At 63.9% G+C, this 20,710-nt stretch overlaps 1 protein-coding gene across 2 annotated transcripts in view; it reads left to right on the forward strand.

Moving 5' to 3' along the window:
• The window catches only part of ITSN1 (intersectin 1), a 155,536-nt gene that overhangs the window by 112,100 nt on the left and 22,726 nt on the right, over positions 1-20,710 (forward strand). The window contains exons 25-29 of one of the 2 annotated variants that reach the window (XM_054713508.1): positions 4,482-4,527; positions 6,195-6,316; positions 7,986-8,103; positions 10,006-10,197; positions 10,499-10,587. In XM_054713508.1, the coding sequence (XP_054569483.1) occupies positions 4,482-4,527; positions 6,195-6,316; positions 7,986-8,103; positions 10,006-10,197; positions 10,499-10,500 (480 nt within the window). In that variant the 3' untranslated portion in view covers positions 10,501-10,587. Of the gene's footprint in view, positions 1-4,481; positions 4,528-6,194; positions 6,317-7,985; positions 8,104-10,005; positions 10,198-10,498; positions 10,588-20,710 lie in introns of those variants that run through there. The other variant, XM_054713510.1, reaches the window with a different exon arrangement.

The raw sequence follows: 20,710 nt of genomic DNA on the forward strand, positions 1-20,710 counted from the left end.
CAGCCCGGCTGCCCTGGGAGTGAGGCTGGGCCTGTGACCGCTGCAGCCTCCATCCCCCGCCTCCCCTCCCCTCGGGCCCAGGAATCGCTTCCTGCTGTCCTCCTAGGGAGGGTCTTCATGACCGTCTTGCTTTCTGTGTTCCTGGCTGTGGTCTGAGAACCCACAGGGGGAAGGAAGCCCCCTCCCTGTGGGACAGCCCAGCGGCCCCTGGGTCCCAGAATCATGCAGATGATATTGGGGGGGGGGGGGGGTGTTTGATGGCCCTAAACACGAAACTCGCTTTCTGTTACCATGCACAACTTTTAAAGTGACTGCACCTTTTGGATTAGTTAAAACAAAAGCCGTTACTTATATTTGGATAAATACAGCTTTCTGTAGAACTCCACCTGCAGCCACTCAGTAAAAAACGCATTTTAAAGGAAAGGTCAGCTGTGAGGGGTTCCTCAGCCGCAGTCTGAAAGGACCAGTTTTGGAGAGGAGCGGTGCCACAGGTTTGGGAGGTTTAGCTCCATGATTTCATACTTGAAAAATCTCCCGTCAGCCGTCCGCCCTCCGTCCTCCTTGGACGTGGCTCAGCGTGTAAGGGGCCAGCCTCCCACGTTACGGCGGCCTCGGCCTGGGTTCCAGCGCCGCCTGTGGCTGTGGGCGGGGCTTCTCTCCTGGGGCCTCCCGGCTGCGAAGGGCCACAGGGGTGCAGGGCGGAGCCCGGACAGGGAGCAGGGAGCACAGCGGAGCCCCTCGAGCCCCTGTGGGCATGGCCAGTGGCTGCCCCTCCATGGGAAGTCGGGGGTTGGCTACAAGCCTGTCCGGGAAGGCGATTCCACTGCGCTCCCGCAGGCCTTCCCTGGATGCGCAGCCGGAACACAGGGCGGGGAGGCTGTACGCGTATCCGTGAGGACAGAAAGCATCATCGGAGTAAACCCTCCACTCCAGCTTCCCCTGGAAAACGGCTGTTAAACGTCAGTAACTGAAGTAGAGGGACTGGGCAAGCTGTGACCCGTGTAGAGAAGTTAATGTTTTTACTCCTGGTGCCCCTGGAAGCGTGCTGAGCCCGTGTTCTCATCCGAGTGTGAGGAGGGGAGGAGGCAGGGATTGGAGGGTGTGAGTTACTGTGAGGAGGGGAGGAGGCAGGGATTGGAGGGTGTGAGTTACTGTGAGGATGGGGAGGCAGGGATTGGAGGGTGAGTTACTGTGAGGACGGGGAGGAGGCAGGGATTGGAGTGTGTGAGTTACTGTGAGGACGGGGAGGAGGCAGGGATTGGAGTGTGTGAGTTACTGTGAGGACGGGGAGGAGGCAGGGATTGGAGTGTGAGTTACTGGGAGGAGGGGAGGAGGCAGGGATTGGAGTGTGAGTTACTGGGAGGAGGGGAGGAGGCAGGGATTGGAGTGTGTGAGTTACTGCGAGGAGGGGAGGAGGCAGGGATTGGAGTGTGAGTTACTGCGAGGAGGGGAGGAGGCAGGGATTGGAGGGTGTGAGTTACTGTGAGGAGGGGAGGAGGCAGGGATTGGAGGGTGAGTTACTGTGAGGATGGGGAGGCAGGGATTGGAGGGTGAGTTACTGTGAGGACGGGGAGGCAGGGATTGGAGTGTGAGTTACTGCGAGGACAGGAGGAGGCAGGGATTGGAGGGTGAGTTACTGCGAGGACAGGAGGAGGCAGGGATTGGAGGGTGAGTTACTGTGAGGACGGGGAGGCAGGGATTGGAGTGTGAGTTACTGGGAGGAGGGGAGGAGGCAGGGATTGGAGTGTGTGAGTTACTGCGAGGAGGGGAGGAGGCAGGGATTGGAGTGTGAGTTACTGGGAGGAGGGGAGGAGGCAGGGATTGGAGGGTGTGAGTTACTGCGAGGAGGGGAGGAGGCAGGGATTGGAGGGTGTGAGTTACTGCGAGGAGGGGAGGAGGCAGGGATTGGAGTGTGTGAGTTACTGTGAGGACGGGGAGGAGGCAGGGATTGGAGTGTGTGAGTTACTGTGAGGACGGGGAGGAGGCAGGGATTGGAGGGTGTGAGTTACTGCGAGGAGGGGAGGAGGCAGGGATTGGAGTGTGAGTTACTGGGAGGAGGGGAGGAGGCAGGGATTGGAGTGTGAGTTACTGCGAGGAGGGGAGGAGGCAGGGATTGGAGTGTGTGAGTTACTGTGAGGAGGGGAGGAGGCAGGGATTGGAGTGTGTGAGTTACTGTGAGGACGGGGAGGAGGCAGGGATTGGAGTGTGTGAGTTACTGTGAGGACGGGGAGGAGGCAGGGATTGGAGGGTGTGAGTTACTGCGAGGAGGGGAGGAGGCAGGGATTGGAGTGTGTGTGAGTTACTGTGAGGAGGGGAGGGAGGCAGGGATTGGAGTGTGAGTTACTGTGAGGAGGGGAGGAGGCAGGGATTGGAGTGTGTGAGTTACTGGGAGGACGGGGAGGGAGGGATTGGAGTGTGTGAGTTACTGTGAGGACGGGAAGGCAGGGATTGGAGTGTGTGAGTTACTGGGAGGACGGGGAGGGAGGGATTGGAGTGTGTGAGTTACTGCGAGGACGGGGAGGAGGCAGGGATTGGAGGGTGTGAGTTACTGTGAGGACGGGGAGGCAGGGATTGGAGTGTGAGTTACTGTGAGGAGGGGAGGAGGCAGGGATTGGAGGGTGAGTTACTGTGAGGATGGGGAGGCAGGGATTGGAGGGTGAGTTACTGTGAGGACGGGGAGGCAGGGATTGGAGTGTGAGTTACTGTGAGGAGGGGAGGCAGGGATTGGAGTGTGAGTTACTGCGAGGACGGGGAGGCAGGGATTGGAGTGTGTGAGTTACTGCGAGGACGGGGAGGGAGGGATTGGAGTGTGAGTTACTGTGAGGAGGGGAGGAGGCAGGGATTGGAGTGTGTGAGTTACTGTGAGGAGGGGAGGAGGCAGGGATTGGAGGGTGAGTTACTGTGAGGAGGGGGAGGCAGGGATTGGAGTGTGAGTTACTGTGAGGACGGGGAGGAGGCAGGGATTGGAGTGTGTGTGAGTTACTGTGAGGAGGGGAGGGAGGCAGGGATTGGAGTGTGTGAGTTACTGTGAGGACGGGGAGGCAGGGATTGGAGGGTGTGAGTTACTGTGAGGAGGGGAGGAGGCAGGGATTGGAGGGTGAGTTACTGTGAGGACGGGGAGGAGGCAGGGATTGGAGTGTGTGAGTTACTGCGAGGAGGGGAGGAGGCAGGGATTGGAGGGTGTGAGTTACTGCGAGGATGGGGAGGGAGGGATTGGAGTGTGAGTTACTGTGAGGAGGGGAGGAGGCAGGGATTGGAGGGTGTGAGTTACTGCGAGGAGGGGAGGAGGCAGGGATTGGAGTGTGTGAGTTACTGCGAGGAGGGGAGGAGGCAGGGATTGGAGGGTGTGAGTTACTGCGAGGAGGGGAGGAGGCAGGGATTGGAGGGTGTGAGTTACTATGAGGACGGGGAGGCAGGGATTGGAGTGTGAGTTACTGTGAGGAGGGGAGGCAGGGATTGGAGTGTGAGTTACTGCGAGGACGGGGAGGCAGGGATTGGAGGGTGTGAGTTACTGGGAGGACGGGGAGGGAGGGATTGGAGTGTGTGAGTTACTGCGAGGACGGGGAGGAGGCAGGGATTGGAGTGTGTGAGTTACTGTGAGGAGGGGAGGCAGGGATTGGAGTGTGAGTTACTGCGAGGACGGGGAGGCAGGGATTGGAGTGTGTGAGTTACTGCGAGGACGGGGAGGCAGGGATTGGAGTGTGAGTTACTGCGAGGACGGGGAGGCAGGGATTGGAGTGTGTGAGTTACTGCGAGGACGGGGAGGAGGCAGGGATTCAGAATAAAGCGCCGGGGATGCACCGTGTGGCCGGCTGGTGCGGCCGCCCCATGTCTCCGAGGCAGGTCTGCTGGTTGGAAATGCCGTGAGCGTCCAGAAGGAATTCACCGGCGCTCGGGGACACTTCCTGGTTGGAAACATGTGTTCTCGTGAGGGTTATGCGCCCCGCTGAGAGAGAACTGAGAGTTTAAGCGGTGAGAGGTTTAGGGACAGAGGAGGATGGGTGGGGAAGGGGTGTCTGACTTGCCACTGTAGTTCTTTTATTTTTTAAAGAAAACTCTAAAGGAAATGTAGCAAAACATTCATATTTCCATGTCTTAAATCTGGGCGCTGGGCTCACGGATGTCTATGCCCTTTAAGTGTGAAATATGTCAGAACTGACATGTGAACAGGAAGCATGAGAGCATGTGTAGGAGGTGGGCCTGCGTGGCACCTGTCAGACGTGGCGGGGACAGAGGTGCCTGTGCCGCCCCGGGACCCGAGCCCCTGGGGCCTGCAGGCTGCGTGTTTGGGGTGCGTCCTCTGCCCCGTGTTCCCCCCTCCTCCCGTCAGGAGACCCAGCGCCGCTGTTTCCCGGGATGAGTGGCGGGGGCGGGGAGGGGGCGGTTTTCAGGGCTCAGCGGGTTGTGTCACCGTTAATGTTTTTAAGTTGCATGACCAAAACTCTGCAGCACGCCAATGAGACCTTCTGCTCTGTTTTAAGGGCTCTGGAGCTGCTGGGAAAACAGGGAGTTTAGGAAAAAAGCCTGGTAAGTCCCCCGCGCTTCCTTTTCAGAGCGTGTGTGCTGGCCGCCGCTCCCGCTCCCAGGTGCCCCTCCGGGAGGGGCTGGGCTGCTCCCCTCCTGGGAGCCTCGTCCTGGACTGGCTGTGGGATGGGCCGTGGCTCCACTCGCGGGGCCGGGACCCACAGCTGTGCCCGCGGCGCGAGGCAGGGGTGCTGCAGCCTGGGGGGGCGGGCGGGGGAAGACAGCTGTGAGCTGCGGGTCCCCCTCGCCGGGCTCAGGACCCGGCCGTAGTGATGGCTCAGCCAGGGACCCGGCTGTCAGGGCAGGGCCCCGGCAGGCGCTCCTCAGCCGTGTCCTCCTCCTCCTCAGCGTCAGCACAGCCGTGTCCTCCCTCCGCCTCAGTGCGGTTCATCTGAACATGGAAGCGTGTGGCTGTGTGACGTCCTCCCCACCTCCAGCCTGAGGAGGTCACAGGCTGAAGTGCCCCGTGCCAGGGGGGCCCTGTGTGTGCTCAGCGAGGGCCTGCCCTGCAGGGGAGTGGGGCTCAGGCTGTGGGGGTCAGTCAGGCTCAGGTCTCCGCTTAGGGGGAATGGTCTGCTGCTGAGTTGTCCCTCCGCAGGGCCCGGTGGGCTTACCTCCGCCCTCAGCCAGCCCTGCTCAGGGCGCGCGAGGGCTGGGCGGCTGCTGGCCACCGGCCTGGGGGGCGCAGACATCTGAGCCTGGACTTGTCCGGCCTCCGGCTCTGGCCGCCAGGGCTCAGGCTGCTTGTGTGCCTTAGAGGAGGCGGACATACCGTCTGGGGGTGGCTTCACCTCTTCTCTCTCCACCTCAACTCCCTCCCTCCCGCCCTCCCCGATGAGGGTGGGGAGGATGGGGAGGGCGGGGAGGGCGGGGAGGGCGTGTGCCGAGGTGAGGGCCGTGCCTGTGTCACTTCTGGAAGCTCGGGAAGCAGTCCCTGCACATGCGCATGCGGCAGAGAAGAATCTTGCCCTCGCGCCCCCCTGCCCAGCGGCCGCCCCCCTGCCCAGCGGCCGTGCCCCCAGAGCCGCGTGCTGCTGGGATGGTCCCCTCACGGGCTCGCAGTCGGGGAAAGGCTGTTCCCATTTTCTGTCTGACTTGTTTTTGCGTAAACTTCCCACCTTCACTCCAGGTTCTTCCTTTAACTCAAAACACAAAGCAGTGAACTTGCATTGGCACGTCCTGCCGCTATTCAGGGTCGCTCTCAAGTGTGAGCCCCGGAACGGCCGGCGGGCGGGAGGGTCTGAGCCGCAGCGAACTGGGCAGAGCCGGCTCAGTGGGTCCCGCAGGAGCCGGCGCTTCCCTCCACCGCGCTTCCCCGTGTCCCTGCCGCTCCCCGTCCGTCCGTGGGCGGGCGGGCGGAGGGCGAGCAGAGGGCACCTGGGACAGAGGAGGCCCGGCTGTTGGGGAGGGGCTAGGACGGAAAGTGCTGGAATGGGGGGGCAGCTTGTGGAAGGACTGACCGGGCCCTCAGCAGGCGGGGCCCGCGCGCTGCACTCGCACGTCAGCCTGGGGTGGGCGATGGGCGATGGGCGATGGGCGATGGGCGATGGGCCTTCCCTCCGAGAAGACGGGCCCCGAGGCTGGCTTTGAGGGGTGAGCCTGTGAGCCGGGTGCTGTGCTCGCACACGCCCTCCGGACTGACCGTGCGCCGTGTTGGTCTTGTTTTCCAGAAATAGCCCAGGTCATTGCCTCCTACACGGCCACGGGCCCCGAGCAGCTCACCCTGGCCCCGGGCCAGCTGATTCTGATCCGGAAGAAGAACCCAGGTGGATGGTGGGAAGGAGAGCTGCAGGTGGGTGCCGCCCTGTGGTGTGGACTCCTGTCCGGGGGCGACGCGGTCACATGGGACACTGTTCCGTCAGTCGCCCTGCGCTTGGGCAGCGGGAGGTGCGCGTGTTGCCGGAGCCCGTGGGGTGCCTGGGCTCCGGCCCGCCCGCAGCAGGGCGCGTCTGGAGACGAGGCAAGTGGTTTGGGTCCCTCACTCGCTGGGACTCGGCTGGGGACTCGGCTGGGGACTCGGCTGGGGAGAGCTGGGCCAGAGTCAGCGGTGAGGGTCCCCGCAGTCGCCCTGGGCCCTGCCTGTCCGAGGCGGAGCTCGCCGTTGGGCCGTAAGGTCCAGTAGTGGTTCTGTGTGTCCAAAGCCACCTCTGCCTCGTAAGAGTTTTAGTTCCTGTGTGTATGTGTGAGTGCCTGTGTGCACACGTGTGTGTGTGTGAGTGTGCGTGTATGTGTGCATGTGAATGCATGTGTGAGTGTGCATGCGCGCTTGTGTGTATATGTTGTGTGCGCGCGTGAGTGGTTTTGGCCTCTGTTTCGGGCGAACACAGCCCTTGTCCCGGCCCTGACTGGTCTCTGCCTTCTGTGGACTAGTCAGGACTGTGAGCCTTGGCTCCTGCCTTGACTCCGAGTCCTTCTGGGCCACACGCCTGTGAGCACTCGGTGCCCGGATCTTGTGCTGAATTAGATCCACGTGAAGGAGAGGCTGGCCGTGCACCAAGTGGCCGCTGGTTTCTTTCTTTGTTTTTTTAAATATATTTTTATTGACTTCAGAGAGGAAGGGAGAGGGAGGGAGAGATCGAAACATCAATGATGAGAGAGAATCATTGATTGGCTGCCTCCTGCATGCTCCCCACTGGAGACTGAGCCCACAACCCAGGCATGTGCCCTTGGCTGGAATCGAACCTGGGGCCTTTCAGTCTGCAGGCCGACGCTCTGTCCACTGAGCCACACCAGCCAGGGCGAGGGCCCTGGTTTCTGAAAGCAGTGTCAGGTTCAGACTGCTGTCGGAGTGCATGGGCCTTGTGTCTGCGGTTGCCTGCTCTCCACTCAGAGTGCAGACGTGCGTGGGACCTGGCTCGCCACCAGCTGGGACCGCGGGACGGCCCCTCGCTTGCCTGCGTCACGCTGTCCTGTGGATGGTGCGGTACGTGCACAGCCGTGCCGGGCCCGGGCCTCGCTCACGAAAAGCACGCAGCAAACCGCGCTGTTGTTATCCTGAAGCCCGCAGGTCTCGGCGACATTAGTGTTTGTTAAGTTTATTGATTTTAGAGAGAGGAGGGAGGGAGCGAGGGGAGAGAAACATGGATTTGTTGTTCCACGCGCTTACTCACGCGCTCCTCGGTTGACTCGGGTCTGCCCTGACCGGATCGAACCTGCATCCTGTGGGTCGGGCTGAGCTCTCACCAGGGATGTCAGCAGCCGGGAGCAGGTGCGCGTGGGCAGTGCTCTGTGCGCACGCGTGGCTCCATCTGAACCGTGGTCCCACGGCCGCCCTGCGGGGCCTCGGCCGCTGCCGGGGGCTCTGCCGCAGCTGCACGCGCTCCCGGGTCTTGGTTTGCGATGTGGCCCCGGGGGTTCCTGTGCGCCGCTCGCCGTTCAGCTCTGCGCGGCCAGATACGTCCTGAGAGAACGCGAACCTTGTACACGTTTTGATGCCCCCCCTTTTTTTTTTTTTTTTTTAGGCTCGTGGGAAAAAGCGCCAGATAGGCTGGTTCCCTGCGAATTACGTAAAACTTCTAAGCCCTGGGACAAGCAAAGTCACGCCCACGGAGCCGCCCAAGCCCCCGGCGTTCCCGGCAGGTGAGCGTTTTCCCAGCCCCACGCAGACCCCCGCGTCCGGCCTTCCACGCGGCCCCGAGCAGGCGGTTCCGTCAGCGGAGGGCTCCGGTCCCGGATGCCATGCGGGGTCTGTGTTCCTACAGGACCGAGCGCCAGGCAGCTTCGTGCGGCGCACGGCAGGGCCCTGGCGGGTGAAGGCTGTGGCCTTAGAGCCCCGGGTGCCTTGGCCCTCGGCTGTTTCAGCAGGTTTGACGGGGAGGGACGGAGAGGCCTTGTCAGTATAAACGTGGGCCTGGCGGCGAGGGGAGCTGGGGCTGGAGGCCAGGCCTGCTGGCAGGGTGCTGTCCCCGAGACTGGATCGCTCCCTGTGACCTCTCCTGTGGGCGGGGAGCGGGGTGGCTCGGCCCCCCAGACGGACCAGGGCAGGGCTCCGCCCTGAGCGGCCGCTGTCTGCTGGCTGGAGAGGTCAGGCTAGGTCTGCGGCCGCATCGGAGCTGGGCGTGTCCGTGGGCTGTCAGCCCCGGTGGTGGGAGAGGCAGACCCCGTCCCGGCACCGCGGCCGCGTGTGCCGTGTGACCCAGTGGAACGCGATGGGAGCGGGCAGCCTTGGCCAGCAGTCAGCGTGGCAGGTGCGGTGACCGACTCCGGCCCCAGCTGGTCCCCCCGCGGGAGGCCCGGCCGCGTCCCTGCATCGGGTGGGTTGAAACCTCAGAACTAATTTGCTGGCGCAATGGAATTGGCTGGAGAGTTTGAAAACCTTAACCCACAGGCGAGTTGGTTATGGAAGATCACCTGGGCTCCAGCCCAACTCTGCACACTTCCCCGACGGTCCACACGTCAGCAATGGCAGCAGTTCATCCTCTAGGGCCGTGGTCGGCAAACTCATCAGTCAGCAGAGCCAAATACCAACAGCACAACGATTGACATTTCTTCTGAGAGCCACATTTTTTAAACTTAAACTTCTTCTAACGCCAATTCTTCAAAATAGACTCGCCCAGGCCGTGGTATTTTGTGGAAGAGCCACACTCAAGGGGCCAGAGAGCCGCATGTGCTCGCGAGCCGCAGTTTGCCGACCACGGGGCTAGGGAATGAGGCAGCAGCTGTTCCAGGGTGCGGACATTTCTCTTTCAGACAGAGTTTGAGGTGCAAAGGCACAGAGACTGAAACACTAGATTTTTTCACTAAGGTTTGCAGTTTCTGGAGGTCAAATGGTCATTACCTTCCACCTTAACAACAACAACCCGCAGAGCGCCCTGCGGGGAAGCCCCGGCCCAGCCGGGCCCGTGGCCGGCTCCCAGGCCACAGCGAAGGGTCCCACTGCTCGGGGACCTGTCCACGCAGGCATCCTGTTGTCACTGAACCTGCTGCTGACACGGAAACAGGAAACAGGAAGACGTTAGTGGGACCTTGTGCCACTGTCTTGGTTTTGAGTCCGTGGGCTGCCCTGTCGCTCACGCTGTGTGAAGCCCATCCTGTGGGGGGAGGGCAGACTGTGGGGGGGGCAGACTGTGGGGGAGGGCAGACTGTGGGGGAGGGCAGACTGTGGGGGAGGGCAGACTGTGGGGAGGGCAGACTGTGGGGGAGGGCAGACTGTGGGGGGAGGGCAGACTGTGGGGAGAGGGCAGACTGTGGGGGAGGGCAGACTGGGGGGAGGGCAGACTGTGGGGGGAGGGCAGACTGTGGGGGAGGGCAGACTGTGGGGAGAGGGCAGACTGTGGGGGGAGGGCAGACTGTGGGGGAGGGCAGACTGTGGGGGAGGGCAGACTGTGGGGAGGGCAGACTGTGGGGGAGGGCAGACTGGGGGGAGGGCAGACTGTGGGGGAGGGCAGACTGTGGGGAGAGGGCAGACTGTGGGGGGCGGCAGACTGGGGGGGAGGGCAGACTCCCCGTGCCGACCTCACCGCCCCCCCCCCCCCCCCGCAGTGTGCCAGGTGATCGGGATGTACGACTACACCGCGCAGAACGACGACGAGCTGGCCTTCAGCAAGGGCCAGATCATCAACGTCCTCAACAAGGAGGACCCCGACTGGTGGAAGGGCGAGGTCGGCGGGCACGTGGGGCTCTTCCCGTCCAACTACGTGAAGCTGACCACGGACACGGACCCGAGCCAGCAATGTAAGTGCGGGGCGCGGCCCCCCTCGCGCCTCTCGGTCACGCGGCATTGCTCTGGTTCTGCCCGCTTTGCAGAGCGCAGGCGAGGCCCGCTCCTCCCAGTCTCTTTGAAGACCTTCTGCAGCGCACGCTTCCCTGCGGGGCTGTTGATTTCTACTCCTTCGTGGCATGTCCCGTCCCTCCCGCCCTTTTCCTTTTTTTAAGTCATTGGCACCATGCTGTGTACATGCCTGACTCATTTTCCTGGCTTGAATTTTGCTCATTGTTTTGTTTTGCTTATGTGTTGTTTTCCTCCTTTTTCTAGGAATCATATGTTGTCCATCCCCCCCTCAGGCTTGAAAGTCCTCAAAGAGACCCACTATCCCATATCACTGCCCAGAGGGATGATGGGAGATGCAGCCTTGATCATGTGACTTCCAGCATGATCACCTACTGCCTTCTGAGTAGAAGAACTCACTGCAGAGCAGTTTACCTCATTTGACCTTAGTTGCATGTGATGGCAACGTGGAGTTACTACTCGCAGAGATAGAAGCAAAAATTACACACACACAGGGTAGTGGGTCCTTTTGTGGCTTTCCTGGTGACTCACAGTGACTGCCCCACCTTCGCACAGGTGCTTTCAATCGTTTTAAAATTATTTTTAAATATATATTTTAGCCTTTTAATAAAATAAATAAAGAAATTACTCCTTTGCTATTTTGGTTTTGCAAAAAGACCCACTATCAAGGAATGCTGCATGTGCTATTAAAAATGTTCCAGAAGTCCGTGAATCTGAGACTCGCCCAGGGTGACCAGCTCCACGGGGCGGAGGGTTCCCGGCGGTGGGAGCGCAGAGGGTCAGTGTGTGTGTGTCTCAGACGCGTAGAACCAGCGATTGAACCGACGTGTTGTGCTGTCTGTGTGTTTCCGATGTCCCTGTGAGCATGTGACCACACCCTGTACATAAAGGGTTCCTCCCACGGCTGAAGTCACCGCCTTGTCCGATGCGCTCGTCCCATGGCACTGACTTAATTTGCACAGCGACCTTGTAGCCACCTGAGAAGCACCTGGCTTTCTGTTCGGTCTCAGATTTACCGGGTTGAGTTGGTGTTTTCTGTTTTGGGTTTTAAACTTTGCGTGTTTTCACACCATAAATCAGTAGACAATGCCATCGAGGTTGTCATGAGCAGCAGTGTATGCTCCTCGTGTCTGTTACACGGCGTTTCCTTCCCGTGACTTTTCACGGAATGACGTATTTTGAACAAGTCATTTTCTTGACAAGGAAGAATGTATAGACGTCTCCCTCAATGTCCGATGTTTACATTTTAACTGGACTGTGGGTTTCCGCAGCGTGTGGGGCGGCCACGTCCCTGTGTGTGGGTGTCGTAGCCGGAGCCCTGTGTGTCTCTAACACTCGTGGGAAGCTCTCCATCGTGCCCGCTGCCGACAGCCCGCGGCACGGCGGGGAGCCTCAGCACAACCTAGCAGTTTAACCGTGACTTTAACCCGTAGTGACCCGTTGTCTGTCTCTCCCTGGGAGACGGCTGGCTGCGCGGAGCCCTCCCTCGCTCGCGTGGCTGCGGGGACCCTCCTCCGCGCTCCCCTGCTTCAGTATTTCATGGAAACGAATGTAAAATATATAAATACACAAGCCTGCGGCTTTAACAACTGTAACTCAACTTTGGAATAGTGACGTGTATAGATAATTAAATTCTTCCTACAAAAGCTGAACGGGTGTCTGTGTTCTTACCGGGACCTGGCGGTGTGACGGAGCCACACGGACGGCCCGCAGGCGGCTGCTGCCCCCGAAGTGCAGACTGCATGTCCTCCCTGCGCCCTCCCACGGCCTCCCCTCCTGGACGCGCCCGCCCTGGCCCGTGGGCACCTGCGGCCCGTCGGGGCCTGGCCTGGACCAGCTGCTCCCAGCTAGCGGCTCGCCAGCTCACGGGCTGGAGCTCCGTTACTGCTCCCCTGACGGTGTGTGCGTGGACTCGGGGTTCAAAACATGTCTCCCCAAGATGGGTCATAGGAAGGGCCTGTTAACATCCAGAAAGCGTGGTAACGATGGCACGCTCACCCTCCCACACCGGTCACCGTCCGTCCCGCCTCGCACACGCGTCGCCTGGGCAGAAGCACACGGAGCTGTGACGGCGCCCGCGCCCCTGACTCTCACGAGCCCCGCCTGCGGGTCCTCCCCTGCCGCGCGGGGAAAGCCATTTCCTTCGGGACAGCAAACATTTGGGGGATCCACAGGTGTGGGCGCCCCACTGGGGTCCTGGGGTCAGTGTGTGTGGGAGATAAGGAGCCGAGTCCCCCCCTTAGGAGAATTGGGAGGCCAGGCAGCAGGGAGCGGCCATGGGGGGGGGCAGTGTCCGGTGACAGAACCTTCCAGGAGGCGGGGCCTGAAGCTGAGCCCTGAGGGTAAGCAGGACCCCAGGAGGCGGGAGGGCGCGGAGTGGCGCCTCTGGGTGGAGGGGGCCTGCACGGGCCCAGGCGGGCAGCGAGCTCGGTCCCCGTCCCTGTCCCCGTCCCCCTCCCGGGGAGCACGCTCAGGCCCAGCCCCAGCTCCCACCGGCCTCCACCCGCCTGGGCCGGGGTGCCTCCAGCCGGGCTGGGCAGGAAGGGGTGCAGCTGTCAGGATGGCCGTGCCCCCTACGATCCGGCACCTCCGTGCACCCTCCCGGGAGGCCATCCTGGGCCTTGCTCAGGGCTCCCCGAAACCGCTCTTCCCTCAGCATCCGCTGCCGGCGAGTGTCCACTGTGGCCCAGGCCTCTGACCGGACAGTGAGCTGCAGGCGTCTGCGGGGTGCAGCCAACCCCCGGGCCGCCCCCCCCCCACCCCCCCCAGTGCTCAGGACAGTCCTCTCCACAAAACGCCAGCCCCAGGTCCCCCGGGGTCTAGTTTGTGAAAGACGAGAATCGGCGATAAATCCTGTCGGCAGCTTGTGAAGCGCCGTGCGTGATGGCCACAGGCCGAGGGGGGGAGGCGGGCGGGCCGTGACCCGCAGGAGCGGCGTAACGGGGTGCATGGGGGCCGTGCACCAGCGAGATGAATGTCCCCTGGAGGGCAGAGGCACAGTGCCCCCACATCTGGCCGCGCGAGCCGGGATGTCACCAGCCTGAGAGGAAGCGGCTCCCTGCGGCTCAGCGGCTCCCCCTAGACCAGGTGGCCGGGCGCTGCTCCAGCACAACCCGAGGCCCCTGCTGCCCTCCCCTCTGCCCTGCCCCCCCCCCGCCCACTCCAGGCCCCGCCCACAGGACAGCAGGGTGGGGTGGGGTGCCCCCACAGATTGAAGGGTGAGCTGAGGCCTTGGGGGAGAGGGGCACCGGCCCTGGGCCTTGGAGCTTAGAGCTCAGAGGGTCTGGGAGCAGTGAGGTGCTCAGGGGCCCCCCACTCCCCGCCAGCCCTCCTCCACGCGGGGCTGTGCTGGGGCCTCAGCAGCCCGTCCACAGAACCAGCGCTGCAGCCCTGTGGGGTCCCTCCCTGGTGGGGATCCCTCCTTCCCTCCCTCGGGGGCTCCCTCCTCGGGGGGCTCCCTGGCTGCTGGGCTGGCTGGGCAGTTTGGGGCTATTGGGAAGGAGCCCAGCACCTCCTGCGCCTCCTCAATGCGCAAGCTCAGGACAAAGCCAGGCCCCCAACTCCAGTCCTCACCCCGACAGCGACGGCGGGCGGATGTCCCAGAGACAGGCCTGCGGGGACGCCGCTCGGCCACCTGAGAGCACGGTGCAGAGCCCAGAGCCAGGCTTCTCTGCCCACCCGCCTGCCAGGGAAGTGCCCGGAGCACCCTCACGTCCATTCCCGGGAGGGCAGCAGCTGGGGCGACAGGGTGGGCACTGCCCCCAGGACCCTTAGGGGGGAACAGTGCCCACTTCCTCCTTGGGGGTGGGAGGGAGGTGATGGCACCTGCAGGGGGAGCCCCAGGGCAGGGCGCGAGCCTGGGGTGCGCACCCCGCCTCCCTCACCGGCTTCCTGCGTTGACCAGACAGCGCGCAGCTTGGCTGCATTTTCACACTTTTCCGAAACGGTGCTCTCGCAGCTGGGGTCTCAGCGGGAAAGGACCGCAGCTCCCCGCGCTCCGTCAGACTTCAGGGGCGCAAGGCGGGGCCTCTTCCCGCCCGCTGTGCGCAGGGACCGGCCTCGCCGCCTGGCCTCAGCCACAGACCCCGGCGATGGGGAGCCGCCCGGTGGGATGTGCCGGGCTCCGAGCTTCGGGCGCACCGACCGCAGGTCTGTTCCCTCCCGCGTGCCGTGGCCTCTGTCCGCTCGCCGCAGAGACTGGGCCGCGCAGCTCCAAACGCGCCAGACTCGCTGTTTTGTGTGTTTTCATATATTTTTTATTGATTTCTGAGAGGAAGGGAGAGGGGGAGAGGAGAGAGAGAGAGAGAGAGAGAGAGAGAGAGAGAGAGAGAGAGAGAGAGAGAGAGAGAGTCATTGGTCAGCTGCCTCCTGCACGGCCCACTGGGGATCCAGCGCGCAACCCGGCCTGTGCCTGACCTGGCTCATAGCTCGTCCTTCAACCGCTGACCACGCAGGCCAGGCTCACGATTTTGTTTTGAAAGCAGCCAGGCCTTTGTCTAGGGGTGCTGCCCACGGCCTCTCCCACGCAGCCCCCCAGCAGCTCACAGTGGAGGCCCCTCCTGCCCGCCGTGGGCACCCACAGGCCCCTCCTGCCCGCCGTGGGCACCCACAGGCCCCTCCTGCCCGCCGTGGGCACCCACAGGCCGCTCCTGCCCGCCGTGGGCACCCACAGGCCCCTCCTGCCCGCCGTGGGCACCCACAGGCCGCTCCTGCCCGCCGTGGGCACCCACAGGCCGCTCAGCATCCGAGCCTTGAGCCTTGGGGCCTCTGCTCTGTTTGCCGGGCCTCCCGCAGAGCGAGCCCCAGTCTGCCCAGCAGAGCGGCAACAGGGGCCCCCTCTCTGGGCGTCACCTCGGAGTTCGGAGGCCATGGGAGGCCCCAGGACCTGTATCCTCAGCAACAGCCCCCAACGATGTGCCTCCAGAAGGACCCTCCCCCCTCCCCCGCCCCCCCCCTGTCCCCACACTGTGCCAAAGGCTTGGGCGTCCCCCGGGAGACCAGGGGCCCCGCCTGCCCACATGTCCCCGGCAGCCAGCCCCTGTCCCTGGACAGGGAGGGCGGCTGGGAAATGGGGGCGCTCAGTGCGCCCTGAGCTGTGGACGCCGGGGCGGGCACAGGCAGCCAAGTCCCCGCAGCTGCTGGTGGACGAGACCGGACAGAGTGACCAAGGTCAGGGCGCGGCCGGGGTCAGGCTGGGCGGCTGGGGCCGGGAAGGCCTCTCTGGAGACATGGCCGGGAGGGCTGACGGCGGGGGGTCGGCAGGCAGAGGTCGCGGGGAAAGGGGTTCTAAGCCCGAGGAGCAGCAAGTGAAAGGCCTGGCCTGAGGGTGGATGGGCTTCTGCCCCCCCCCCCCCCCCGGAAGGACACACCCTCTCTGACCCCAGCCCCAGGCCTGGGGGAGACCAGGACCTCCTGGGGGGTCCAAGGCCGCCCCAGGCCCCCCACCTGCACCCCTGTGCCCACTGTCCCTCCTCAGGGAGCCTGCCCACCTGCCTTCCTTTCCGCGTGGGGCCCGGCCACCAGCAGGGCTGCTGTCACCCATAAACCTTTCCGGCGTCCGCGCAGGTGGGGGTGCCGTGGGGCAGGGGAGGGGCGCGGGGCCCCTTGGGAGCTGGTCTCCAGCAAGGGCCAACTTCCGGGTCACGGCCATGGGCCTCAAGCCCAGGCTTCCGCTGCCCGGGGTTCCACGGGCCTCAGCGGCTCCCGTGGGGCCCCCGGACCACGCGTGGGAAGGTGCGCTTTACTCCCGGTCCCCACGGCGGCGCCGGCCCTGGGAGGGCAGAGGGGGAGCAGGCGCGGCGTGGGGCCTGGTCTCCGCTGGAGACGGTGACAGCCCAGGCCGGTCCCCCAGGGCCCCGAGCGCCGGCACGCCCCGCGGGAGGTGGGAGGTGGTGCGTGGGCTGGGGCCCCGGGACCCCCACCACCCCGCCCGCCCCATCGGGTCTGAGCCGGCCGACCCCCCTCTGTCCCAGGGCCCTGAGTCTCCCCCTCCGGTGCCCATCCCCCTCTCTGACGCAGGGACAGCCGGGGTTCGGGTCCCAGTTACCGGCACATGCCCCTGAGCGGGGTGCACAGGCTCGGGGAGGCTCTCCCCGCCCTGAGACCGAGCTCCGGGCAGGGCCCCCCGCGGCCTGCGGCACAGAGAGCGCCCGTGGCTCCGCCTCCCGGGCACTGAGGACCCGCCCGGCTCCCCGCTGGGCACAGGCGGCAGCGCTCAGGGTGGTGTGGACAGTCCTGGGTGGACAGTCCTGGGTGGACAGTCCTGGGTGGACAGTCCTGGTTGCCCCCTCGTCCCACAGGCTCCTTCCTTCCCACGAGGCTGTGCCGTGGATGGGGAGGGGGTACCTCCCCCTGGTCAGTCTGCCCCGCCCCCTCGGTGGCCGAGGCCCCTGCACAAGCCTTTGGGTGGGAAGGCGCCATTTGAAAGACAAACCCTAGAACAGGGAGTGAGCGTTGAACCCTGAGAGCCGGCCTGTGTGATGGGTTTGGGGGTGTGTGTGTGTCTTCCCCCAAGAGGGTCATGGCTCGGGCTGGCCCTGTGTTCCAAAGGGCTCAGCGTGCGGAGTGAGGGGCGACCCGGGGACCCAGTGAGAGACCCACTGGGGACTTGCCTCCCCCCCCCCCCCCGGGGCCGGCTTCCCGCGGGCCGGCTCGGTGTGGGGTGCCGGCTGCCCGGCTCGGTGTGGGGGCGCCGGCTGCCCGGCTCGGTGTGGGGGTGCCGGCTGCCCGGCTGCAGGAGGCGCCAGAGGAGTGGCCGGCCACGCGGTGCCGAGCGGCCTGTGGTCCCCGCCGCCGCGCACAGGCCGTGTCGTGACAGCAGCCTCCGGCCACCTCTGGGCTCCGTGTCCCGTCCAGACGATGAAGGTGCTCAGCGAGGACCGTCACCCCCGGCCGTGGAGCCGAGGAGCCGGGGGGCAGGTGGCGGCGCGGCTCCCGGCACCCAGCGCCCCGCCCTGCGAGCAGCTGCTGAGCGACCTGCCGGGTGCCGGCCACTCGTGTCGCCGCCAGGACAGGCACCGCCGCCCCTGATGGCGTGAGGGCCTCCCCTGGGCCGGGAACCACCCGGCAGCGTCACAGTCACGGCACCGGGTGTCCGGCGGCGGGTTTGATGGGTCCCGGGCCGGCAGGGGCACTGGGCTTTAAACGCGCCCCGGGTGGATCTGAGGGGCATGGACACGGGGCCACAGCCCTGTCCCCCGCCCGCCGCTGCCACGGCGACCCTCCCGAACTACAGCCCAAACCTCCCTGCTCTGCAGCCAGAGGCGAAAACACAGCCGCCTCGCTCCACTGTTCAGAGCTCCTCGGCTGTGTGCCCCACTTGTTTGGGGCTGAATTGTGTCCCCCCAAAATTCATATGCTGGAGCCATAACCCTCAGGGCCTCAGAGCAGGCTGTATTTGGAGACGCGGCCTAAAGCTCATTCAGTTGAGGCCTGGGACTGAGCCCTGATCCTGTCTCCGTCCCTGTAAGAAGAGGAGATTGGAGCACCTTTGCCAGGGATGATCACGTGGGAGGGAAGGCCACGTGGGGGGGGGGGAAGGCCACGTGGGGAGGAAGGCCACGTGGGGGGGAAGGCCACGTGAGGACTCACAGAAACGGCGTGTCTGCCAGCGAGGGGAGAGGCCTCTGAGGAAAGCAGACCTGCTGCACCGTGACCTTGGACTTCCAGACTTCAGGCTGAGACAGTGTTTGTGTTGTCTCAGTGCCGGACTGGGGAACCTTGTTACACAGCCGGAGCGGACTGATACACCGCCCCCCCAGCAGGTGTTACACAGCCGGAGCGGACTGACACACCGCCCTCCCAGCAGGTGTTACACAGCCGGAGCGGACTGACACACCGCCCTCCCAGCAGGTGTTACACGGCCGGAGCGGACTGATACATCGCCCTCCCAGCAGGTGTTACACAGCCGGAGCGGACTGACACAGCGCCCTCCCAGCAGGTGTTACACAGCCGGAGCGGACTGACACACCGCCCCCCCAGCAGGTGTTACACAGCCGGAGCGGACTGACACAGCGCCCTCCCAGCAGGTGTTACACAGCCGGAGCGGACTGACACACCGCCCTCCCAGCAGGTGTTACACAGCCGGAGCGGACTGATACACCGCCCTCCCAGCAGGTGTTACACAGCCGGAGCGGACTGACACACCGCCCTCCCAGCAGGTGTTACACAGCCGGAGCGGACTGACACAGCGCCCTCCCAGCAGGTGTTACACAGCCGGAGCGGACTGACACACCGCCCTCCCAGCAGGTGTTACACAGCCGGAGCGGACTGATACACCGCCCCCCCAGCAGGTGTTACACAGCCGGAGCGGACTGATACACCGCCCTCCCAGCAGGTGTTACACAGCCGGAGCGGACTGACACAGCGACCTCCCAGCAGGTGTTACACAGCCGGAGCGGACTGACATGTCACCCTCCCAGCAGGTGTTACACAGCCGGAGCGGACTGACATGTCACCCTCCCAGCAGGTGTTACACAGCCGGAGCGGACTGACACAGCGCCCCCCCAGCAGGTGTTACACAGCCGGAGCGGACTGACACGTCACCCTCCTAGCAGGTGTTACACGGCCGGAGCGGACTGACACACCGCCCTCCCAGCAGGTGTTACACAGCCGGAGCGGACTGACACACCGCCCTCCCAGCAGGTGTTACACAGCCGGAGCGGACTGACACAGCGCCCCCCCAGCAGGTGTTACACAGCCGGAGTGGACTGATACACCGCCCTCCCAGCAGGTGTTACACAGCCGGAGCGGACTGATACACCGCCCTCCCAGCAGGTGTTACACAGCCGGAGCGGACTGACACACCGCCCCCCCAGCAGGTGTTACACAGCCGGAGCGGACTGACACACCGCCCTCCCAGCAGGTGTTACACAGCCGGAGCGGACTGACACAGCGCCCTCCCAGCAGGTGTTACACAGCCGGAGCGGACTGATACACCGCCCTCCCAGCAGGTGTTACACAGCCGGAGCGGACTGATACACCGCCCTCCCAGCAGGTGTTACACAGCCGGAGCGGACTGACACAGCGCCCTCCCAGCAGGTGTTACACAGCCGGAGCGGACTGACACACCGCCCTCCCAGCAGGTGTTACACAGCCGGAGCGGACTGATACACCGCCCCCCCAGCAGGTGTTACACAGCCGGGCGGACTGATACACCGCCCCCCCAGCAGGTGTTACACAGCCGGAGCGGACTGACACACCGCCCTCCCAGCAGGTGTTACACAGCCGGAGCGGACTGACACACCGCCCTCCCAGCAGGTGTTACACAGCCGGAGCGGACTGACATGTCACCCTCCCAGCAGGTGTTACACAGCCGGAGCGGACTGACATGTCACCCTCCCAGCAGGTGTTACACAGCCGGAGCGGACTGACACACCGCCCTCCCAGCAGGTGTTACACAGCCGGAGCGGACTGACATGTCACCCTCCCAGCAGGTGTTACACAGCCGGAGCGGACTGACACACCGCCCTCCCAGCAGGTGTTACACAGCCGGAGCGGACTGACACAGCGCCCTCCCAGCAGGTGTTACACAGCCGGAGCGGACTGACACAGCGCCCTCCCAGCAGGTGTTACACAGCCGGAGCGGACTGACACAGCGCCCTCCCAGCAGGTGTTACACAGCCGGAGCGGACTGACACAGCGCCCTCCCAGCAGGTGTTACACAGCCGGAGCGGACTGATACACCGCCCCCCCAGCAGGTGTTACACCGCCGGAGTGGACTGACACACCGTCCTCCCAGCAGGTGTTACACAGCCGGAGTGGACTGACACAGCGCCCTCCCAGCCAGGCGGGCGCAGTGACTAAGAGCGGGTGCTGGGGGTCAGACTCCTGCTGCCAGTGATTAACGGAGACTTTGGCAAGTACTTACCATCCCCGTGCCTCAGTTTCCTTTCTGCTCACTGGGGAACAATAGCAGTAGCTACCACACAGGGGTTACTGGTGAAGGTTCAAGGAGGTCATGTAGGTGCAGGGCTGGGGACGGGGTAGGGGTGGGGTGAGGGGGCGCTCACACTAGCCATCAGGGTTCCCGCTCCGCCCTGTGCCGATGTCGTAGGGAATTTTTATGAGTTTATTTGAAACAAAACTGAAGACAGTTGCCGGGAAGCAAGGCCTCAGATCCTCCGGAGAGTGCGTTTTGCAGCTTCTTTTATGTATTTATTATTCCAGCGGGAACACGAGGACCCAAGGAGGTGGGAGGACGCAGGCGGGACTGGGGTACGGGGCGCTGGAGAGAGGACGCCTCTCTGAGGGCGGCTGTGCCTTGAGGGGTGTATTTCTGGCTTTTCCAGGGTGTCACCCACAGACAATGGACAGGGCTGGAATGTCTTTCACTGAACAAGTTACAGGCCTGGGGGTGCCGCCCACCATGACCTGGCAGTGAGGGGCTTGTGGTTTATGACTGCACCCGCTTTCCACCCACCCCGTCACCCCAGCATCTGCTCCCTCCTCCGCACCTGT

This window comes from Eptesicus fuscus, chromosome 3, assembly GCF_027574615.1.
Source record: "Eptesicus fuscus isolate TK198812 chromosome 3, DD_ASM_mEF_20220401, whole genome shotgun sequence".
NCBI classification, from domain to species: Eukaryota; Metazoa; Chordata; class Mammalia; order Chiroptera; family Vespertilionidae; genus Eptesicus; species Eptesicus fuscus.